The following is a 19,174-nucleotide window of genomic DNA, read 5'->3' on the forward strand; positions in this document are numbered from 1 at the left end:
TATGTCAATGTGTTCTCTCAGCAAATCAGCATATATTTATTTTTCCTTTTTCATAATTTCATGGATAGAAAATTTGCTCTTACCGTAGATCTTAGTGACCTCAGCATACGACATTGTTTTCTTTCCTTATTAAGTCGACAACTTTCACCTTTTCACTTAAAGGAAGCACTTTACAGCTTTTCCTTGGCATACCTGAATCACCAGAATCACTACTCTTGTGCTTTGGGGCCAATATTTGGTAAAATAAGGATTACTTGAACACAAGCACTGAATACTGTGACAGCAATCTGATAACCTAGACAGCTACTAAAGTACAGTGTGGATACAATGGACAAAGGAATGATTCCCATCCTGGGCACACAAGAGCAGGAAGACACAAGATTTCTTCACACTACTCAGAACGGCGCACAATTTAAAACTTATTGTTTACTTCTGGAAATTTCCAATTAATATATTCAGACTGTAGTTGACTGCAGGAAACTGTGACAGTTCAAATCATGAATAAAAGGGCTACTATTACAACATATGTCAATAAAACTTCAATTTTAAAAAAGTTTAAAAATCAAATAGATAATGCTAAATTCAAAATAATATTCCATTGCTTCCCATACAAATAGAGATTAAAAGATAGAAGGAATTGCCCAGCCGGTGTGGAGTGCAGTGGTTGAGCGTCAATCTATGAACCAGGAAGTCAGGCTTTGATTCCCAGTCAGAGCACAAGCCAAGGTTGCAGGCTCATCCTCAGTAGGGGGCATGCAGGAGGCAGCCAATTGATGATTCTTTCTCATCATTAATGTTCCTATCTCTTTCTCCCTCTCCCTTCCTCTCTGAAATCAGTAAAATAAAACAAAGTGAGAAACATAAAGGAAATAGATAAATGTACTGTTATGTAATTTTACCTTATATAAAATTACAATGCAAAACATACACACTGCAAACATATTTATTTGTTAAACTTGAAATGCTTGTTGAATGGATTCATTTAGGGTAGAAGATAGGCACAATTATTATTATTAATTTAAATAATAATTTTCTGGGAAAATAACTCCAACAAGGGATCCAGCTGCCTTATAAGGTATGAGAAGTATACATATATTTTAAAACTCTCAAAAATCTCTCCTGATTCTAAAACCCCACAATTATAGTTTATTACAAAAACATATATTTTAAGTACCTAATTCCTGTCAAAAGATTTCTGCAAGCAATGTTAAATCATTAGATTTGAAATTCAAATGAGATAAAACCATTAGATACATATTTTCAATGTAAATATTTTAGAATCAAGAGGGATTTTTAACAGTATAAAACTATACTACCTAAATTAATCTACAACTTTAACAGAATCCCAATCAAAGCTCTAACAAATTTTGGGTGAAAAGGAAAAACAAATTCTAGCATTCATCTGGAATACAAAAATGTAAAGTATTTTGTGTAAGGACAATGCAGCAGTTTTCCTGAAAGATATCAAAAGAAACTAGGAAGCCTAACTGGTTTGGCTCAGTGGATAGAGCGTCAGCCAGCGGAATGAAGGGTCCCAGGTTCGATTCCAGTCGGGGGCATGTGCCTTGGTTGCGGGCACATCCCCGGTGGGGGTTATGCAGAAGGCAACTGATTGATGTTTCCCTCTCATGATGTTTCTAACTCTCTATTCCTCTCCCTTCCTCTCTGTAAAAAAAAAAATCAATAAAATATATTTAAAGAAAAAAAAGAAACTAGGAAGCTATAGTAATTAAAAGTATGGCACTAGCTAGGAACAGAAAAATGGATCAACAGAACATATCAAAGTATATTTGAGAATTTAGTCTACGGTAAAGGAGTATTTTTAGAATTAATGCAGAAAAGTTGGACTATTCAATATAATTGAAAAAAATAAAGGGTTAATCTCTACTTCAAAAAGGACACAAACTAAATTCCAGATGAATGATTTTTAAAAAACTATTTTAAAAATTAGAAGAAAATACAAATTTATATATTCTTGGCAAGATAGGCACAAAAGTAAGAAACTAATAAAAGATTGAATACTGCCGAAACCGGTTTGGCTCAGTGGATAGAGCGTCGGCCTGCGGACTGAAAGGTCCCAGGTTCGATTCCGGTCAAGGGCATGTACCTGGGTTGCGGGCATATCCCCAGTAGGAGATGTGCAGGAGTCAGCTGACTGATGTTTCTCTCTCATCGATGTTTCTAACTATCTCTCTCCCTTCCTCTCTGTAAAAAATCAATAAAATATATTAAAAAAAAAAAAGATTTAATACTGAACATTTAGAAAAAAAAGCCTTTATATGATAAAGATACCCTAAACAAATTAAAAGCTGTACCAAAACTGCAGGAAATGTTATATATATATATACATACACACACAGACAGAGGATTAAAAGTGTGTGTGTATGGGTACATGCATACATGTATATATATATTTGTGTATGAAGTTTCTGAGACAGTGAAATACATGCTATTGCTCCTGCCAAAACCCAAAATGATCCAGTAAATCAGCGCTTTTCAACCTGTGGGTCGTGACCCCTTTGGGGGTCGAACGACCCTTTCACAGGGGTCGCCTAAGACCATCAGAAAACACATATATAATTACATATTGTTTTTGTGATTAATCACTATGCTTTAATTATGTTCAATTTGTAACAATGAAATTGGGGGTCACCACAACATGAGTAACTGTATTAAAGGGTCGCGGCATTAGGTAGGTTGAGAATCACTGCAGTAAATCAATGCATCAGACACTAAGAAAGTGGAGGGAGTTGGGAGAGGAAAATGATAAAAAGGTAACAAAATAAAGACAGAATGTTTAGGTCTGATTAATAAATGGTAAGAGACCTTAAATCTCGTTTCCTGCCCAGCTATGGGAATTCAGAAACTACGTATATTTTCCCTGGAAGTTCAGGTTATCCTTTAATGAAAAAGAACTGCTTGACATAGGAACGATATGAAGATACTGCCCTGGCCAGTGTGTTCAGTGGTAAGAGCATCAGCTCTGCCTGCACCAAAGGGTCACGGGTTTGATTCCCATCAAGGGCACATACCTGGGTTGAAGGTTCAATCCCCAACCCAGGTCAGGTCAGGTGCGGGAAGCAACCAATTGATGTGTCTCTCACACTGATGTGTTTTTTTTCTTTTCTTCTTTATCTCCCCCTCCCTCCATTCCTCCCACTCTCTGTAAAAGTCAATGGAAAAAATATGCTCAAGTGAAGATTAACCACAAAAAGGTATAAAGATACTAACACTAGGAGTCCAACAAAAACTGGGTGGCCATTTGATCATTTTACTGTGAAGCCCTCCAGGCCAGCTAAAATTGGACCCCTAATACAAAATGCACAGAGCTTCTATTCAATTAATTAAAATCTAATCTTTAACATAAGCAGAAATCCAGAAATCAGACATGACAGAGATTAAAAAACAAAAAAACTTCAGAGGAAACAGTGCTAGGAGCAGACTTCAACTATCCTTAATACCCTCAAAGAAATGATTAAAAAAAAATATGCAGAAATATAACAATAGGAAGAAATGAGAAAAGGAACAAAGAGGGTGTTGAAGTGGCTGATCAATGTTTCTTTCTCATGGATGTTTCCATATCTCTATCCCTCTCCCTTTAAAAAACCACATGTTTTTTAAATAAATAAAAGCTTCCATGAGGCCCAGCCGGTATCGCTCAGCGGTGGAGCACTGACCCATGAACCAGAAGGTCACAGTTTGATTCACTGTCAGGGTATATGCCCGGTTTGTGGGCTCAATCCCCAGTAGGGGGCGTGCAGGAGGCAGTTAATCAATGTTCTCTTACTGGTGTTTCTATCTCTATCCCTCTCCCTTCCTGTCTCTCTAAAAAGTCAACAAAAACGTATTTAAAAAAAAAAAAAAGCTTCGAGGAAAAACATGTCATATAAATATCAGAAGAATGGTATCATACTTATCAATACCAACATCAGAAGCTATAAATGACTCAAGAGATGCCTTCAAAGCCCTAAGGAAAAATTACTTTCAACTCTATACCCGACTGGACCATTAATTTGGGTGTTTCAGACATAAAAGTCTTAATTTCTTTTCTTTAAATCCCAAGCATCCTTCAGCAATAGGATGCTTTTCTATAAAACGTGGGCACATGGAAACCAAGAAAGAGTAGGATCTAATAAACTTTTTTTAAAATATATTTTTACTAGAGGCCCAGTGCACAGATTTGTGCACCAGTGGGGTCCCTCAGCCTGGCCTGTCCCCTCTCGCAATCTGGGACCCCTTGGAGAATGTCGGATAGCCAGGCAGGAGGGAGCCGATGCCCACAGGCCTAATCCAGACAGGAGGGAGCCCGATCCTGTGCATTGTCTGTAACCTGCTGGTCAGTGCGCGTCATAGCGACTGATCATTCATTCAGTTGCTTAGGCTTATATATAGATTGCTTGATTTCAGAGAGCAAGGGAGAGGGGGAGAGATATAGAAACATCAATGATGAGAGAGAATCAGTGATCGGCAGCTTCCTGCATGCCCCCACTGGGGATTGAGCCCACAACCCAGGCATGTGCCCTTGACCAGAATCTAACCCAGAACCCTTCAGTCCCCAGGCTTACACTCTATCCACTAAGCAAAACCAGTTAAGGTTCTAATAAACTCTTAATAGAGCCAGAAACCCAGGAATGAGGTAAAGACATATTCGAGAATCAGGATGATAAAGAAATCCCAAAATAATATCTGTATAACAGAAACAGAATAGAACAAGCAGTCCAGATTACAGAAGAGAAGGTCCCAGGAGGGATAGCTCCAAGAGGGAAGGGGAAAAAAATGGAATTTACAGACTTCAGAGCATAGTTCTCTTTTACAATTTTTATACTAAGTAGAATATTTTTAACTCCCAAAAATACTTACAAAGCATTTGTACATTATGTAAAGTAGTATTTAGTACTGACTACTGAAAGTAGCTGTTGGAAGGGGTGAAAGTTTTTAAATGTGCAAAGAAAACCAGGCAAGTTGAATAATGGGGAGGAAGCAGTAATTAAATCCAGGAAAAACAAAAGGCTACGAAATCTATCCATTTGGAAAGATGAAGAATGAAAAAATATAAAAGTGAACTAAAATTTTTAGTTACCATTACAAAATTATGTCCTCAGCAAATGAAGAAAGCACTACTATATCACACATGTTAAAAAATACCAGAAGAAACAGCTAAAATATCTGAAGAGGGGTGGAAAGACTACTTTTTGTTACAAGCAGTTTAATACTGATTTTTTAAACATTTATAAGTTCCTATAATAAGAAAAACATAATCCAAAAGTAAAAGGAGTAAATGGTATGAGGAGGCAATGTGAAAATGGCTTATCTATAATAATAAAAGTGTAATATGCAAATCGACCAAACGACCGAACAGCAGAATGACCGTCCAGACGACCTTCCGGATGACCATGCTATGACACCCAGTGGCGCCAGGCCAGCCAAGGTGGGTGTGATGCGATTGGTCGGGGGCCCGGCCATCGCCCCATGATCGCCCTGCAGAGGGAGGCCCAGGCCACCAGCCGGCAAGGTGATCTATCAATCAGGGGACTCCACAATCACCCCAAAGAGGGAGGCCCAGGCCACCGACTGGAGGTCTGGTGGGCAGGGCCTCCCTTTGTGGGGTGCGATAGATCGCCCCAAGAGGGAGGCCCAGGCTACCCCACGGTGGTGCTGCAGCGGGTGGGCCGGGCCTCCCTCTTTGGGATGATCCATCGAGGAACTCAGGCTGGGTGGGCGGGGCCTACCTCTTTGGGGCGATTGATTGCAGGGCTTCCAGAATGAGAGGGCACAGGCCGGGCTGAGGGGACAGACACACAGACACACACACACACACACACACAGAGCGCACAAATTTCGTGCACCAGGCCTCTAGTATAAGGATACGAAAGATGGCAAACCAGGATAAACACTCTGGAGATATGTAAACTAAAATAATGTGATACCACCTAAGGATAAAGAAAAATGTGGTCTGCTATGGGAAAATGACTACTCTCATACACTGTGGGAGTTTAAAATATCACTTCTAAAGAAACATTTGATAGAATTTAGCTGTGTGTTCCCTTTGACAGCGTTCCAATTCTAGCATGCTCTACATAAATACTGATTTGTAGAGACATTCACTGAAGCACTGGTTATTTCCAATGCATAAGAATTTGGTCAAATAAAATATAACACCTAGATACTGTAAAATACTTTGCAGTGGTTAAAAAAGTATGATAGAGATTCCAAAATATTCTGTAAAAAAAAAAAAATCAAAGGATAATATGAACAAACATGTATAGCTGTGTGTATCTGAAAGAACACACACCAAGCCATTAACCACAAGGGGAGTGGAATTGGGAACATAAGAAAAGGGAGGTATAAAACGGAGGGGGAGCCCAGCTGGCATGGCCATGGTTGAGCATCTATGAACCAGAAGGTCACGGTTCAATTCCCAGTAGGAACACATTTCCAGGCTGTGAGCTCAATCCCCAGTAGGTGATGTACAGGAGGCAGCTGATCAGTGGTGCTCTCTCATCATTGATGTTTCTGTTTCTCTCTCCCTCCCTCTCCCTTCCTCTCCGAAATCAATAAAAATATACTATAAATAAATAAGTAAATGAAAGGGGAATTTATTATCTGTTTTTTTATAGAATCATACATACATTTATTACCTGTATTCTTTTTAAGTAGAGAAATTATATGGAACTTAAACTTTCGGTTTAGCATTCACAAATAGTTCTATTATCAATATAAGAATAACTGATTTCTAATTTATATCTTTGAACACATGTGATTAACAGAGTTTCACATACCCTCTTATTGTACTGTTTGTCTCAGAATCCCCAGGATCCAATGTTTCTTTTAAGAAGTTTATATAATGTATCCAAAGGTCAACACTAAGAGGTATTGCCTGAAGCCCCCGTCGATACACCTAAGAAAAAAACAACAAAACTGTACTTCAAATATTTAATTATTTCTTAACAGAGAGGTAACACTGTGTTATCCGGTGAACCTTAGAAATACTAATTACTGGAATTTTGTTTAAATAATCTACCATTACCATTTGGGTGGAGGTTGGATAGAACATGGCAATGTTCTGATCCCCACGTGCAGAGTCTTGATCTTCAAAGCGCAGCAGTCCCTGCATTCTGACCGGGTTGTGTGGGCAGGCTTTGGGTTACAGACCATAGGGCACAGACCCATTAGAGCACCAATGACAGCGTCTGACCAAAAATGCAATAAGACGTAGCAAATGTGACTAGCAAACCAACTATATTGTTTGGAAAATGAGAAATAAATGTAAGTGAGAGAAAAGCCCTGCCCTACTTGTTAAGCTGCAGTGTAATACAGAGGCTTGCACTGCAAAGCTTGACAAACTGTAGAGGTTTAACGCACCTGCCAACAAAGAGAGAAAACATTAGCTACAAATGCCACAAGAGTGACAAATGCAAATAAAATACCCTATAAAATTGTTTGACCACAAATCGTAGGTACTGCCAGCCAAAGAAAAAAAAAGTCTTTGTTTTGTTATTTGGCTTACAGTACCTAATGGAAATTATTTTATTCAGTGATGTACGCACCTCGTCTGATTGTTTAATGTTGTCATGCCGCTTTTCAAGGTCTGCATACTTTTTCCAGTAACCATAGCAATACGGATAGTGTATGAAAAATTTGTCAAATGCTTTCCTGGCAGCCATCAAGTGATTCTGATGAAAATAAAATGAGGTGTTTAAATATCTTGGAAGTTTCTGCCACAAAAATATTTATTATTCCTTTCAAATGTATTATCTCAAATAAAAGAAATGGTAAGTTTAAAGACCACACACACACCCCGCAGTCCTTTTCCCTATGAATGCAATCTTATCCTTTGAAACAGAGGAACTAATTCTGCTAAACTACAAGGCAACCATTTATTCACAGATTTTATACAGATACACACATGCACAGCACTTACTATAAACATTAGACTTTGACTCTACTAAAACTAACTTTTCACTACACACCAATGCAATTTTTTTGAAGTTAAATAAGTGTAAATATCCAATGTGATGCAACTTAATCTGAAAAGTATAAAAAAGCAACTTTAATTACAAAACAATAAGTCCCAGTCTAATAATGACTTGATTAATCTGTTCCTTTAGTCCCATTTAAAAGTTACTAACCTCCTGTTCTACATACTGAAGCAAATATACCCAGCCTGTAAAATCCTGAGGATTATTTTCTACAGTTTTCCAAAACTTTTCATATTCTGGAGGGAAATTTGCTTCTGTTTCTGCCACTGGAAGGTCCACAGCATTTGCTATTTCATTTTCATCTGTAGTTGCATTCACATTAGGAGATCCATCAGGTGACTGTTCCATTTCCGTGACATTCATAATTTCAGTACTGAAATCAGCAGACTGTTCTACCACTACCTCAGAACTGTTGCCTGTGCTGCCATTACTAGAATTTCTATACTCATCCATGTGAGAATTTTGCATAGCTGTTTGTCTTCAGTTAATGACCTGTAGAAACAAAAATAAAGAAAAACAACTTCCAAATGTTTGTTTAGCATCATCAAAACCACCCTTTTTTAAAAATGTTTAGAGAGGAAGAAAGAGAGAGAAACATCAATGTGAGAGCAAAACATCAATCAGCAGCCTCCTGCATGCCCTTACCGGGGATCAAACCTGCAACAGAGCATTTGCCCTGACCAGGAATTGAACCAGCAACCTTTCAGTGCATGGGATGACACCCAACCAGCTGAGAAGCACCAGTAAGGGCAAAACCACCTTTTTATAAAACACAAGTTCTCATTAGCTATTAAAGAAATGTAATAATTTGATTCTTGATATCTCTTATAACTCTTAATTAGGTTTATTAGTTTCTATATTATAAATGAAATTCTGCAACATAAATTTTCCAAAAATCTATTTTATTGTTGGGTGTTTAAATAAACACTAAATAACTAAGGACTTAGTTCCTTCATCCATAAAGCAAGTGAGGTTTGTGCCTGCTCCCTAAAGAAGCAATCATATCTGAATTCAATGTTTCTTAGCTAGCTAAAATTATAAAATTCAATGTCTGAATACCATCTTGCTATTAACCCTGGAAAACAGCAAGGTCTTTAATATCTATTCTGAAGGCTAAAGGGAAAATAACAAAAATTCTGATCATGGCCCTAGCCAGTTTGGCTCACTGGATAGAGCGTCGGACTGGGGACTGAAGAGTCCTGGGTTCGATTCCGGTCAAGGGCATGTACCTTGGTTGCAGCCACATCCCCAGTAGGGGGTGTGCAGAGGCAGCTGATCGATGCTTCTCTCTTATCGATGTTTCTAACTCTCTATCTCTCTCCCTTCCTCTCTGTAAAAAATCAATAAAATATATTTTTTAAAAATTCTGATCATGGATATAAACATTTTAGAGGGAAATTCATCACTTAGCTCAGGATAAAGTTTTAGAAAAGAAAAGGTTACATTGTTGAAATATATTAATATATTTACAATAAAATTTAAATCCTAGCACCTAGGTTTGATTTTATTTTAGAAAATATAAATGAAGGTATTAAAAAATTATAAGAGCCCTGGCTGGAGTAGCTAAGTTGGTTTGACATCGTTTGTGCACCAAAAGGTTACTGATTCGATTCTTGGTCAGGGCATATGCCCAAGTTATGGGCTCAATCCCCAATAGGGGGTGTGCATGAGGCAGCAGATTGATGTTCCACTCTCAAATAGATGTTTCTCTCTCTCTCTTCCTTCTTCTCTCTCTAAACATCAATAAAATATATATATATATATATATATGTATTTTTTAATTACAAGAGTGACTTCTAAAGTGAATGTTATTAAAAACATATTTGTGCAAGTTCTATCATCTGGATAGTAATTATATAAAATTGTTCAAATTAAGTCAACTCATTGTTAAGGCCACCCTGTATAATGGGTTGCAGTCAAAATATTTGAAAAACATTGCTAAACTATTACTATGATAAATTAATAATAATACTAGAATATTAAATTCAGTGAGAACAGAGACCTTGGTTTTGTTTATACCTTTAACTTTTCATTTAGTTATGACATATACTTTTGACTAACATTATACTTTATACATTATACTTTTAACTAACAATTCTACCTATCAACGTAAAATTTGGAGGATGACTTAAATAATCCACACATAATTAAAGATGGGAAGTTTGCCCTGACTGGGTGGCTTGGAGTGCAGTACATACACCAAAAAGATTGCAGGCTTGATCCCCAATCGGGGCACATATGAGAGGAAACTGACTGATGTTTCTTTACTTCTCTCTCCCTTAAAAAAAAAAAAAAAAATCAATAAATGATGTATCCTCAGGTGAGGGGGGAAAAAAAGGCAATTGTTAATTTTAAAAATACAGTAAGTTTGATCGAACACCTTTTTTTAAACTCTCTATATTTATGCCTATAGAGGTTAAGTGATTATTCTTTTCATAAACAGAGCAACACATAAAAATCTGAAGATGTTACTAAGGACTGAAAGTCAGGAGTTTGAGCAAAACAAATGAACTTTGCAATCTACAAGTTACTCTGTGCTTCATCTGCAGATAAGCTAATTTTAAGGCTCAGGATGTTAGGAAAAGATACTATCATAGAAACTGTTTTTTAGCAACTGTTTTCAGAGACTAAGTAGAATGGTCACAGATTATGTTCCAGAAATTGGAATGAACACACACACACACACACACACACACACACACACATCTGTATCACTCAGGTGTTTTTTAATCCTCATCTGAGGATACGTTTTTTTTCTTTGATTTTAGAGAGAGGAAGGAAGAGGGGGAGAGAGAGAGAAACACTGATATCTCCCTAATGCACCCTGACCAGGGGTCAAATCCAAAACCCAGGTATGTGCCCTAACTGGGAATTGAACCCTTGACCTTTCCGTGTGTACCCATGATGCTCCAACCAACTGAGCCACACTAGCCAGGGCAATCACTCAGGTTTTTTAGGGGAAAACAATCATCATTTGGCTAGAACTACCACTTTCTCCTTTGGCTATTTAAAAAAAAAAAAATCCTGTTTAATGCAGAATTGTTAACATACCACAGGAGGTTCTGTTCTTTTGCTTGAAAAACACAAACACAGGTTTTATCATTTGATTTATAAAATCCCTTTTCTTATTCAAATATAAGTAAAAACAGTAGCACACAGTGACACTAAAAAATTTCTGCTTTTCAATTAGCCATCTTTGGTCAACCTCTATTTTAGAGTTCGCAATCTAAGAAACAAGTCTTCATTAGAATTCCTTTTGTTCACCTTTTCCCCACCAAAGACTGTAGAGTGGAAAGTTCCAACTTTTGCAACCCCAGAGTGTAGTTATAAATACGGTGGGGCGGGGGGGGGGGGGGGGGGGGGGGGTACCCAACTGTAGTTGCTTCTTTTTTTTCAAGCCACTTAAGCTCCTATGGAGCCCAAAACACCCAAGTTCCAAAGTGAGCTCCATATTCATACTTCCATGATAAAACTTGCTTCCTTGAGTTTCAACCTTCCTTGTAGAAAAGTTTAAAGTATTCCTAAATAGACTGGACCAGTTGCCAAACAACTTAAAGTCCTCAAAGAGGAGATACGGTGAATATCAAACTAAAAAGTAACAATCTCATGACATAAAATCATCATCCTCAATCACACGTTAAGAGCAGCACTACTTAAGTTAAGCAAGACATCATTCTTACTAAAGATCCTTAATGTCGCCCTGGCCGGTTCGGCTGCGCGGACAGAGCCTGGCCTGCGGACTGAAGGGTCCGGTTGGATTCCGGCCAAGGGCACATGCGCGGGTGGCGGGCTCGATCCCCAGGAGGGAGCGTGCAAGAGGCAGCTGATCAATGATTCTCACTCATCATTGATGTTTCTATCTCTCCCTCTCCCTTCCTCTCTAAAATCAAAAATATTTTTTAGAAAAGAACTTTAACGTCTAGTTTTTCTGCTTCTATTCTATCCTGCCAAAAGCTTCCACTTAATTTTGAGGTGCTGTGACTCAGGGCCCCAAAGATTTAGCTTATGCCGTCAGAATACGGAACGCGTCCTACAAGGCGCCTAAACTAAGCCTTATTAACAGAATTTGTATTTCCCAATGTTCTGGGGTCTGCTATGGAGCCCCCTTCCAGTTCCAGTCGTCCCAGCCACACGGGTTTCCAGCTCTTGGGGAAGCAAGGGCTCCAGGCTTATACCCCCAAACCGCTTCCTCAATCACGTGGAGGCGCACATTTCCAGGCCCGTCTGAGAAACGTTTAGTCTAAGAAAAGAAACCTCGCACTGCTCCACCCAACAGGTGGGAGGCCAGCGGACTGGACAGCTGGGCGCCCTGGCCGGGCCAGGCCGCAACACGGCGGGAGGGAGGCCCGGCCCGGCCCGGCCCGGCGCGGCCTGAAAGCAGGCAGGCCCCCGCCAGCCCAGCCTCCCGCCCCCTCCGCCAGTTCCCAGGCGCCCACCCCAGCTGACCTGACGGTGGAGGCGGCTCAATGCCATGAGCCGCAGACTGGGCGACGATGGCACTTCCACGGTCTCGGCGCCCACAGCCGCCGCTGCACCGCCACCAGCGCCACAACACCTACCCCGGAGAGAGCGCGCCGCGCATGCGCCGAGTGCTTGGGGCGCGAGGGAAGTCACGTGATCGCGCGGCGTGCGTCCCGGCTTCGCTCGGGATCCAAGAGCCCCGCCCCGCCCCGCCCGCCCCGCCCGCCCCGCCCCCAGGCTCCAGAGGCTGACGCAGCTGCTCGTCCAGTTTCGTTAGTGAATTCTTCCCAAAATGTAAGGGTAGTTAGGTCCTTTCACACCCCTGATCTTAAACACAGCCAGCGCTCAGCCCTGCCCTTGCCCCCCAAAGAAAGAAATTGTTTTTCTTTTGGGGCAAACCTAATGTTTCCCAACAATTGTTCAGGTTTTACCCCTCTACCTAAAAATGGACAAAAATTAAGACGTAAAACCCCTGTGGCCCCACCAGTATGACTCAGTGGTTGAGCCTCGACCCATGAACCAAAAGGTCCCCAGTTCAATTCCCAGTCAGGGTACATGCCCGGATTCTGGGCTCAATCCCCAGTAGGGGGTGTGCAGGAGGCAGCCCATCAATTCTCTCTCCTCATTGATGTTTCTACCTCTACCTCTCCCTTCCTCTCTCTCTCCAAAATCAATTTTTAAGAAAATCCTGTTGGCCCTAGCCGGTTTGGCTTCATGGATAGATAGATCGTTGGCCTGTGGACTGAAGGGTCCCAGGTTCGATTCCCAGTCAGGGCACATGCCCCGGTTTCAGGCTCAATCCCTGTAAGGGGGTGTACCAGAGGCAGCAGATCAATGATTCTCATCATTGATGTTTCTAACTCTCCCTCTCCCTTCCTCTCTGAATTCAATATATATAAACACTGTGGGGGGGAAAAGGGACTGTGGGGGGCTGTTTCTCTCTTTTCCATGTCCCACATGGAAAAGGAAACAGTCCATTTGCTGAGTGGAGGAACTGGGGATTAAGAAATTAAAGAAAGACCAAGACGCAGAAATAGGTTTTAAGCTGGGGCCAGGTGGGCGCCATCCTCTCTGATGGAGAGGCTGCAAAAAGCGGGCTGAGCCACACAGCAGGTTTATTTTAAAGGCCTAGATTTACATATCTAGTTCCGCCCCTGCCTGATTAACATGTCCACCCTTATTGGGGAAGCATGTTCCCAGGGCATGGCTCTGCCTATGCTCTGAGTTCAGCTGACAATAATTATAAGAAAATGCCTAGGTGCCTCTCAGGCAGCCCTCTACAAGGGACACACATACTAAACCTGACAAGCTTATAGGAGGCCTGTATGGCAGGCCCTACAAACTCAGAGACCCAAAAGTAACCACATAGGATGGTGTGAATATAACATCCCTAATTAAAAGACAGTCATGGTGGTAGTCACGTCCTAGCCTGTAGCTTTCTTGACAAAGGTCAGTCTTTACCTGAAGTGAGCCTGTCTATTGTTTTTTTGCATCTAAGATGACATACACTTGGAATGTAAGAGAAATCTCCTTTATCTGGACCTCTCAGGGTGCAACCCCCTGGCACCAGAGCACTAGGCCATAGAATCCCTCATTGTTACCTTGTTCCTCAAATACCATCCCCTTGTGCTGTAAATGTTAATTTTTAACCATCCTGTACCCACAAATGTAAAAGATTTAAATGTTTCAGTGGTTGAGCTTTGACCCATGAAGTCACTGGTTCCATTCCTGGTCAGGCCACTGAAGTATGATAGCAATCATCTCAGGTAGAAACTGTAGTTTAACTTTAACCCTGCTGTTTGGCTTCTGTACTTATCTGCTTTGTTTAACAATAGAAAAGTTACTTTGATTTTCTGAACTTATGTATGCTGTCCCAGTCGATGAATACTCCGTTGTTGGTGGTTTGAATATCCCATTGATTGTGATCTTACTGATTATCGAAGCACATTCTTCTGTACCTGGGAACCAGGACAGCACAATTACCTTAAATTGCCTCAGTGGCCAAAGATAATGCATTCCCGTTGACTCAGTGGTCCCAAGACCAGGACAGCACAATTACCCTAAATAGCCTCGATGGCTCCAGATAATGTGTTTCCATTGACTCAGTGGTCCGAAGACCCAAAACTATAATTAATCTTTGTAGATAACTAATCGGCTCAATTTCGCTTCTGTAACTGCTTTTTGCAAACCAGGTTCCTCATTCCAAACCCTGAGATGTAATCAATACCTTTGTGATTTTTGCCTATATAAATCTGGCATTGCGGCCATCTTATCACTGTGAGATTTGGAGAGCAAAATGCCCCCTCATAGTCCCGGATTTGCAATAAATGTGACTCCTTAATTCTACTTCTTGAGGCGTCCTTGTGTGATTTGCGGGGTACGTTACACCACACGCCCGGGTTTCAGGCTTGATCCCCAACAAGGAGCATGCAGGACGCAGCTGATCAACGTTTCTATCTCTTTCTTCCTTTCCCTTCCTCCCTCTTTAAAATCAATAAAAACATATGTTAGAAAAAAGTAAATGTTACTCTGTTTTACTCTGTGGACAAAAGGGGCCACATGCTAACCTGACAAGCTCAGGGAAGCCCTACATGGCGGTCTTGCAAACTCAGAAACCTAAAGTAACCCCAAAGGATAGTCTGAAATTAAACTTTAACTAAAAGCAGTTATGGTGGGTAGTCACCTCCTAGGCCAGTATCTTCCCTGTCAAAGGTCAACCTTTACCTTAATTGAACCTATCTGTATTTTTGCATCTGTGAAAACGTATCCTTGAAATGTCAGGGTAGCTTGTAACCTCCCTTTTTCCGGATCCCTCAGGGCACAACAAATGGCACCTGGGAGAAAACCACAAATTCTCTCATTGTTATTATTATCGTGTTAATTGTCGACTGTTGACTATCCTGTACCCACCTAAGTAACAGAAGTATGTGTCTATCACTTTACTCTTTATCCAGTCGCAGAGGTTCCCCCCCACCACCACTTTGCTTTCTCCTGCCTCTCTAATCTATCACCAATGGATTTCATGTAACCCATCTACATCCATTCCTTTGATTGCAATGCATAGAAATAGATGAGAAACTGCCATTCTCTAGTCTAGAGCATTATCCCAATCTGTTGAGATTCTGCTTCCCGGCAATTGTCGACAGTTTGGCTCAAATAAACTCACAAAAATTCTTCACAGGTTCGAATGTTTTTACCTTACCAATTCGTTATCCAATCTCAGAGATTTCCCCACTTCGCTTTCTCCTGCCTCCTAGGATCTACCAGCAATGAATTTCATGTAACCCCCTTTATGTCTCTTCCTTTAATTCTAATGTATATAATAAACTGTAAAACTGCCCATCTCCAGAGCATTTTCTCAACCCATTGAGATTTTGCTTCCTGGCAATTGTCATCTGTTTGACTCAAATAAATTCATAAAAATTATCTACAGGTTTGGACATTTCTTATGTTGACACTCTCAGATCTATGTAGTGTGAGTCCTAGTTACCTGAAGAGGAAACAATAAGATATATAACATTTCCTCTGGAAAAATGGAGATTAAAAGTTGTGTTGACAATCTTAGCAGTCCTCTTCAGTTCTACTCTTTTTTGTTGTTGTTAATCCTCACCAGAGGATATTTTTTTCCATTAATTTTTAGACAGAGTAGAAGGGAGGGGGAGAGACAGAGAGAGAGAAACATGGATGTGAAAGAGACACATTAGCCCTAACCAGTTTGGCTCAGTGGATAGAGCGTCGGCCTGCAAACCGAAGGGTCCCAGGTTCGATTCCGGTCAAGGGCATGTACCTTGGTTGTGGGCACATCCCCAGCAGGAGGTGTGCTGGAGGCAGCTGATCGATGTTTCTCTCTCATCGATGTTTCTAACTCTCTATCCCTCTCCCTTCCTCTCTGTAAAAAATCAATAAAATATATTAAAAAAAGAAAGAAAGAAAGAAACACATTAATTGGTTGCCTCCTGCACACGCCCAGAGCAGGGCCAGGGCTGAAGCCTGCAACCAAGGCACATGCCCTTGAATGGGAATCGAACGCAAGACCTTTCAGTCTGAAGGTCAATGCTCTAACCACTAAGTTAACTGGCTAGGGCTAAAAAAAACTTTTTAAAAATTGATTTAGCCTTAGTTGACTTTATTTTTTTTTTCATCTTTATTGTTGAGAGTATTACAGACATCCCCTTTTTCCTACCATTGCCCCCCTCCACCCGATTCCTGCCCCGGCCCAGGTCGTCACCCTATTGTCTGTGTCCATAAGTAATATATATATATGCATATAAGATCTTTGGTTAATCTCTTCCCTCCTCCCCTCCCCCATCCCCCGAGATTCTTCAGTCTGTTCCATGTTTCTATGCCTCTGGTTCTATTATATTCATTAGTTTATTTTGTTCATTAGATTTCTTGGTCATTTATTTTGATTTTTAGATTCAATTGTTGACAGATATGTATTTATTGCCATTTTCTTCTTCTTCTTCTTCTTCTTCTTCTTCTTCTTCTTCTTCTTCTTCTTCTTCTTCTTGAAGAATACCCTTCAATATTTCATGTAATACTGATTTGATGGTGATGAACTCCTTTAGCTTTTTCTTATCTGTGAAGACCTTTATCTGACTTTCAATTCTAAATTATAGCTTTGCTGAGTAATCTTGGTTGTAGGTCCTTGCAATTCATCACTTTGAATATTTCTTGCCTCTCCCTCTGGCCTGCAAAGTTTCTGTTGAGAAATCAGCTGACAGTCATATGGATGCTCCCTTGTAGGTAACTAACTGCTTTTCTCTTGCTGCTTTTAAGATCCTTTCTTTGGCCCTAGCTGTTCGGCTCAATGGATAGAGTGTCAGCCTGTGGACTAAAGGTTCCCGGGTTCAGTTCCAGTCAAGGGCACATGCCTGAGTCGTGGGCTCAATCCCCAATAGGGGGCGTGCAGGAGGCAGCCGATCAATGATTCTCTCTCATCACTGATGTTTCTCTCTCTCCCTCTCCCTTCCTCTGAAATCAATAAAAAAAATTATATTAAAAACAAACAGTCAACACCAAAAGATTCTCTTTGTCTTTAATCCTTGCCATTTTAATTATGATGTGTCTTGGTGTGGCCTCTTTGGGTTCCTCTTATTTGGGACTTTTTGTGCTTCCTGGACTTGAAAGTCTATTTCTTTCACCAGGTAAGGGAACTTTTCTGTAATTATTTCTTTTTAATTTTTGAAAGGTATTGTTGAAAGTATTATGTATGTCCCTTTTTCCCCCTATTGATCCCATCTAGCCCACTCCCACCCCCACCCCAGGCCTTCACAACCCTATTGTCTTTATCCATGGGTTATGCATATACATATGCACACAAGTTATTTGGTGGATAAGTTCCCACCCACCCTCCTTCCCCTGCCTTTCCTCTGAGGTTCCACAGTCTATTCTATGCTTCTACATCTCTGGATCTATTTTGTTGTTAAGTCTATTTTGTTCATTAGATTCCACATATTATTGAAACCATGTGATACTTGTCTTTCTCTGACTGGCTTATGTCACTTAGCATAAAACTCTCCAGGTCCATCCATTCTATCTCAAAGGGTAAGAGATCCTTCTTTTCAACTGCTGCATAGTATTCCATGGCATAAATGTACAGCTTTTTATCCACTCCTCTACTGATGGGCATTTGGGCTGTTTCCAGATTTTAGCTATTGTAAATTACCCTGCTACGAACATAGAGTTGCATACATTTCTTCTGATTGGTACTTCGGGTTTCTTAGGATATATTCCTAGAAGTGGGATCACTGGGTCTAATGGCAGTTCCATATTTAATTTTTTGAAGAAACTCCAAACTGTTTTCCATAATGGCAGCACCAGTCTGCATTCCCACCAGGAATATACTAGCGTTCCCTTTTCTCCACATCCTAGCCAGCACTTGTCATTTGTTGATGGTAGCCATTCTGATAGATGTGAGGTGACACCTCATTGTCATTTTAATTTGCATCTCTCAGATGATTAGTGACTTTGAGCATTTTTTCATATGTCTCTTGGTCACTTTGGAGAAGTATGTATTTATATCCTTTGCCCATTTTTTAGTTGGGCTGTTTGTCTTCCTTTTGTTAAGTTGTATAAGTTCCTTATATATTTTGGATATTAACCCTTTATCAGATATATCATTGCCAAATATGTTCCCCATACAGTGGGCTCCCTTTTCATTTTGTTGATGGTTTCTTTTGCTATGCAGAAGATTTTATTTTGATGTAGATCCATTTGTTTATTTTCTTTTGCCTTAGGAGATGTATCTGCATCTCTCAAACATACTGCTACAAGAGATGTCTGAGATTTTGCTGCCTTATGGTTTCTTCCAGGATTTTTATGGTTTCATGAGTTACGCTTAAGTCTTTTAACCATTTTCAGTTTATTCTTGTATATGGTGTAAGTTGGTGGCCTAGTTTCATTTTTTTGCATTTATCTGTTCAATTTTCACAACACCATTTATTGAAGAGACTATCTTGACTCCATTGTATGTTCTTTTATATATATATATATATATATGTATATATATATATATATATATATATATATATATATATATACATATATTTTTTTTAATTGATTTTTTACAGAGAGGAAGGGAGAGAGATAGAGAGTTAGAAACATCGATGGGAGAGAAACATCGATCAGCCGCCTCCAGCACATCTCCTACTGGGGATGTGCCCGCAACCCAGGTACATGCCCTTGACCGGAATCGAACCTGGGACCCTTCAGTCCGCAGGCCGACGCTCTAT

The 19,174-nt window shown here is 40.2% G+C and overlaps 1 protein-coding gene across 2 annotated transcripts in view; it reads right to left on the reverse strand.

The window, feature by feature from the left end:
* The window catches only part of PRPF39 (pre-mRNA processing factor 39), a 27,959-nt gene extending 15,393 nt beyond the window's left edge, over window positions 1-12,566 (reverse strand). The window contains exons 1-6 of one of the 2 annotated variants that reach the window (XM_081087267.1): window positions 12,426-12,566; window positions 8,130-8,471; window positions 7,548-7,673; window positions 7,294-7,362; window positions 7,028-7,190; window positions 6,780-6,898 (exon numbers count right to left, since the gene is read on the reverse strand). In XM_081087267.1, the coding sequence (XP_080943393.1) occupies window positions 6,780-6,898; window positions 7,028-7,114 (206 nt within the window). In that variant the 5' untranslated portion in view covers window positions 7,115-7,190; window positions 7,294-7,362; window positions 7,548-7,673; window positions 8,130-8,471; window positions 12,426-12,566. The remainder of the gene's footprint in view (window positions 1-6,779; window positions 6,899-7,027; window positions 7,191-7,293; window positions 7,363-7,547; window positions 7,674-8,129; window positions 8,472-12,425) is intronic. The other variant, XM_081087266.1, reaches the window with a different exon arrangement.
* Between the last annotated feature and the right edge of the window lie 6,608 nt (window positions 12,567-19,174).

This window comes from Myotis nattereri, assembly GCF_964212035.1.
Source record: "Myotis nattereri genome assembly, chromosome: 1".
NCBI lineage: Eukaryota > Metazoa > Chordata > Mammalia > Chiroptera > Vespertilionidae > Myotis > Myotis nattereri.